Source organism: Poeciliopsis prolifica, unplaced genomic scaffold, assembly GCF_027474105.1.
Source record: "Poeciliopsis prolifica strain line A6 unplaced genomic scaffold, Auburn_PproV2 SCAFFOLD009, whole genome shotgun sequence".
Classification (NCBI taxonomy): domain Eukaryota; kingdom Metazoa; phylum Chordata; class Actinopteri; order Cyprinodontiformes; family Poeciliidae; genus Poeciliopsis; species Poeciliopsis prolifica.
Genome location: NW_026562384.1, coordinates 5,555,966 through 5,561,494, shown reverse-complemented (window position 1 = coordinate 5,561,494; position 5,529 = coordinate 5,555,966). Strand labels below are relative to the sequence as shown.

At 41.6% G+C, this 5,529-nt stretch overlaps 1 protein-coding gene across 1 annotated transcript; it reads left to right on the top strand.

Moving 5' to 3' along the window:
* Positions 1-241: 241 nt before the first annotated feature.
* adrb2a (adrenoceptor beta 2, surface a) lies at positions 242-5,170 on the top strand. Its single transcript, XM_055034618.1, has 2 exons — positions 242-443; positions 718-5,170. Exon 2 carries the CDS (start codon positions 718-720, stop codon positions 1,951-1,953), a length of 1,236 nt encoding a protein of 411 aa, XP_054890593.1. The 5' UTR covers positions 242-443; the 3' UTR covers positions 1,954-5,170.
* The last annotated feature ends 359 nt before the right edge of the window (positions 5,171-5,529 follow it).

The window sequence follows — 5,529 nt, the reverse complement described above, 5'->3', positions numbered from 1 at the left end:
TGGAGTGTACCACACAACTGAATCTTTTGACACTACTGTAAAGATAACAATCACTCTGGAACACATTTGCAACCTCTTTAAATATGTAAATTTTTACCCTTTGACCGCGTTGCTGCTTTACTTCTGTCTCTCTCTTTTGCAGCCCTGCAACTGCAACCGCAGGGACAGTGTGTTCAAACTCCTGAGAGCTCTCAGCACTCTGCGCAGCCTGGCTGCCTGATTGGCTGAGCGCTGACCATGATGTCATCACAGCATGCTACAAGGGCTCTGACAAATAGCCTGGGAGACACATTAGAGGAAACACTGCTCAACTGACGGAGTCAGGAGTGAGACAAGCTAAGATTAAGAAGTGGAGCGGGTATGTGATACTCTGCAGGAGTTATCCGCGCTCTGGCATCTTCACAGTGCAAGGCAAGCAGGACTCGCAACAACTACCTGTTGAGGTTTGTAGTGTGTTTTATTTTATTTTTTATGCTTTCTTGCAACATGTCTTTGAAGCTTCTTGGCACAGATGTTGACATGTGTGTTCTATAAGTGTGCAGCTCAGCCACTCAAATTATTTTCTTTTTTGTTAGCGATAGTTGATAGAAATTACACATTCACAATATTAGTACAGAAAGTTTTGTTGTTTTTTCAATTCAAGTAATTGTATCTTTTTCTTGTGTGTATGCCTGTCTTTGTGGTGTGTGTGTGCCTGTCCACCGATGGTGTCTTCAGATGGAAAATACGACGCTCTCAAGCAACGTTAACGCCTCCACGACAGCATTCTCACCAGACAAGAATGTGGAACCCAGCGAAACAGTCAAGATCTTCCTGGGAATCATCATGTCTCTACTTGTTTTCTTAATTGTCTTTGGAAACATCCTTGTCATCACTGCCATTGCCCGCTACCAACGGCTGCAGAACGTGACCAACTGCTTCATCACGTCCCTGGCCTCTGCTGACCTGGTTATGGGTCTCATTGTTGTTCCTTTTGGTGCCTGTAACATCATTTTCAACAAATGGCACTTTGGTGGATTTTGGTGTAGATTCTGGACTGCTACTGATATCCTCTGTGTGACTGCCAGCATCGAGACACTGTGTGTCATAGCCCTAGACCGATACTTGGCCATTACTTCACCCTTTCGTTACCAGTCAATGTTGACAAAGTGCAGAGCTCGAGTTTTGATTGTCCTTGTGTGGGCGATTGCTGCGTTGATATCCTACTTTCCTATCCACACGGGGTTTGCATATGTAGAAAATAATGACACAGAGAAGGACAGCACAGACTTTTGTGAGTTTAATGTCTCTCTTGTGTATGCCATCACCTCCTCTATCATCTCGTTCTACATTCCTTTGGTCATCATGATTTTTGTGTACAGCCGTGTTTTCCAGGAAGCCAGGCGACAACTGAAAAAGATTGACCAAAGTGTTGGACGCTTTCATAACACCAACAGCAGTGACTTGAAGTCTCTAGAGTCTAACAACGGATGGGGACTGAAAAAGGCAAAGTTTTGCCTTCGAGAACATAAAGCCTTAAAGACTCTGGGTATAATCATGGGGGTGTTCACCCTTTGTTGGCTGCCATTCTTTTTGCTCAACGTGGTGGTGACCGTAACAAACTATGATGACCACAAAATCCCCTTTAAAGTACTCAACTGGATAGGTTACTCAAACTCTGCCTTCAATCCAATGATTTACTGCAGGAGTCCTGAGTTCAGGTACGCATTCAAGGATATCCTCTGCCTGAAGAGGAACCACCTCAGCAACACGGGACCAGTCAATGGATACGTCCAGAACCGCAACAGCTGGCAAGGTGAACGACAGGGACGCAGCAAAGGCAGCTCAGACGATAGCGATGCCAATGAAAGGTGTCTGGGGAAGCTGTCAGAGGTCTGTGGAGGAGAGGACAAAACCACGGACTCCAATGGAAACTGCAGCGAAAGCCTGTTGGCTACGACGACAAGCCTGTAGACTTGGAACTGTGAGACTTCACCCCAAATGATTGTCACTGCCTTCATGAACTATTTTCCTCAATGGTCTGTTGAAGGTAAGGCCGGCCAAGCTGGCCGGCTCACTGCAATGATCCCTTTGAGCTGAGGAACATATTTATTTCCCCATCATTTCCACATTTAATACTGTAAGAGGATTTCATTTGTATTTTTTTTACACACAAGATTTCTTTAAGCTACCTCAGACCTGCTTTACAATATTTTTGTGTTAACTGTCTTTGACATTGCGCCCGCTTTTGTTAAATTATGGCGGTATCTCAGATGTTTTTACTTTTCATTATTATTTTTTATTTTTAACCATGTGACATGCTTTGTGAAACTCATAATTACAGCTCGTCGTCTTTGCATTTTCTGCTTTAAGCTCCAAGGGAAAGATGACTTTCTTTCAAAATCAAGTCAGTTTCATTTGAACACGCCTGCATGCCTGCAGGAAAAAAAAAGGAACATATTCCCGTCGATGGTTTGCAGGCTGATGGGTTGCACTGCATTGGCGTTGCAAGTACATTCCGATGTGCTGAGATGGCAATCTGCCACATTTCTGTCTTTATTAGCATCTGATTGTGCTAGCGTTAGAGATCAGCACCACAGGAAACCGTAGACACACGTCTCCTGCTCTTGCATTTGACGTGCTGTTGCATTAGAGTCTGCTGTTGACAGAACGCTTCAGAGATATGCTCTAACGCTCGGAGATTTAGATCTTCCTGTTTAGGAGAACAACGCCTGTAGTTACGCTCTGCGAATGCTGTGATAAAACTTGAAAGCGAGCGTTTTGGAATCCTAAAGATATCTGATATCTTTCAGGCGGAGAGTAGTTTGTATTTTCGCAATACTTTGGGCTGCCCTCAAATGCATATAGGTTTTTAAAATTCAGCAATTTAAATATATATGTATAGATATTTTATTTATTTTTTATAACTGATTTCAAAGTTTTCTTGTGGACAGTCGAAAATGAAATTGTTCATTCTCTCTGCTGGCTTCAATGTACAGCACACCTTGGCATAAAAGTCGTAAAAACTAAAAGCACTTTCTATCCTCTCTGTGAAACAGAAGCTGTGTTCCTTTGTTGAAATAAGCCCTTGCCATTTTTCTTACAAATTAGTGGTTGCTGTGTTTCAGTACATGCAGTGTTTATTGCGACCACAGAGGCCATTTCCTCATCGTGCAAGGGTACAAACCACACATGATAATGATAATAAACAGGGCGACAACAGTTCCAGGGCCGAGACACAGTGTTAGTCACTGTATTCAAATAAACATAGGACTGAAAAAGCAGCTCCTGCTCCAGAATAGCGCATCTTTGCCTCAGCCTTGTGACATTTCCCAGATTGGTCTCAGTGTGTAAGGCTGTGTGTTTACGTCTGAAATCAATGGGACAGTTGGAACAGGCATTCGGGGGCCAACAGAGCCGCGGCTCGGCTGCTCCAGTTGTGTTGGTCAGTTTGTGTCAGTCTTCTCTCAACGGCTCTAGATGTGCGGTCCCCAGGAAATGCCTCAATCCAGCTGAGCCTGGCACCAGCAGACATGAATAAACACATTAGCTTTGTTGCTTAGTTTGACAATTAGATGATTCTGTACCCTCCACCCACCCAGATGAATAGAAAACTTGGAGATTCTACTCTGCAGGTTAGGATTATACCCAAAATGCCATCCTCAAATAATATATGTCTTAAGACTGCTTTCGTATGTGTTTTCTCTTGACTTATGTTAGGTTTAATGGACATTAAGCACTTAGAAAAAAAGGATCTTCATTTAGGAAGTTATCTTCTTTCTTTCAGATTAGATCGCTTCACAGATCATTAGGCTAGGTGGAGATAGCAGAGGTCTATCTGAAATCTTTTCCCAGGTCAGTTAGGCTAAAGTTAGCTTCTGAAGATGGGGAAGAGGAGCCGGGATTCTCAGCCAGTCTAAATCAGTGCAAGAGGCCGATTTTTTTAGAGCATGTCGTCCAGCCTCCGTGTGGAGTTGGATCAGCTGACACTGCCACACACATTGAACTTTGTTCCTTCAGAGGAAATCTTTATGTACTGTATCACAAGGTTCTTATCGCCGATCCCTGGTCGAAGACATAACCACGCAGTCGTTGCACGTCAGCGTGGAAAACAAGCTTTCCAGCACGTGGATCCTTTTCTTGGTCTCCTGTTATTTATTTTTTTTTTTCGGTGCAGACTTACAGCTAAATAAATGCAGGGGTTGAATGTCAGAACACAGGTTCTTTGAGGAAAACTTTTCCAACATTTCACTGTAAGACATGCTGAAATCACAAATCTGCTCAAAGTATTAGACCAAGTCTTAAAGATGATTCTTTTTGTTGTTGTTGCTTTTTTAAGTCTTGATAGTTTGATCGTGGGCTGGCGCTAAGCTATTAGAGAGTCCTGCTTTCTTATCGTCTTAGACATGCAATCTTTGGAAGCACCGTGCAAGTGATTGTTTGCATGTCTGTTATATATTCGTGGTGTCATATTTGTGGATTCCTGTTTCAGCCCGAGCTCTGTGGGCTTTCAGCTAAAATTCCACACTGCTCCCTCCTGGCAGTGGCCTGTCTTTGCACCTCTGCCGTTCCTCCTTTATAAATGGTTACTGTTTTGTCGATACTCCCTTATAATAAGGAATGTAATTCATGCCTTCACATCCTCGGTGCTTGAGGATGCAACATTGTTATGTGCAATGAGTCTTGAATAATGAGCGGACACTACAACATTCCAAGCACAGCTGCTGTTTTATATCATGCTAACGATGCACATTCACTCCCCCCCCTTCAGTGACCTGTCTCCGATTACCCACCGATGCACCTGCACCGGCTCGGCTGAGACAAAAAGATTCTGTTTTGAAAGGATTACGGGTTACAAGTCAGACCAGTCTTACAGTTTGTATTACCATTTGGCCTTGGGAGTTAATATCCCGCATATTTCAATGTAATAGACTACAGTGTGTATGATAGAGCGACATCTTAAAGTGGTCCAAGTGTAGGTGGGGTAACTCAAATGTTGTCCTCCAGGAATCACGTTTATTCTCTGTGAATAAGACCCTTTGTTCAACAATTATGATTCAAGAAAAGTCATTTCCCAATCCAAAGCAGCACTGAATAGCACTTTCAGTTTTGTTAAAACATATTTTAAAAGTGTTCCCATTGGCATGTACTATAATGTTTCTACTTTGAAATAAAATTTTTAAAAAAGTCACTAGAGCAATTTTAGAATTGTGAATTTTATATATATATATATATATATTATATATATATATATATATATATATATATATATATATATATTATATATATATATATATATATATAAGAGGAAACCTGTTATATGTGAACTTTTTACTTTTTTTTAAAGTGGTCAGAGTGAGAATATAATCACTCAGTGGAATGTTTACTAAATGTTTGCAAGGTATTTTCGCACAATTTTCTTGTCATTGTTTGTTCAGGTCGTGGAGCTTGTTACAGTATGTGGTTCCCTGTGGTATTTATTTGAAAAAGAAAAGATAAGTTTGTGATGTAACATTTTTATCTAAATAAATTATGTACATGTTTCATGTG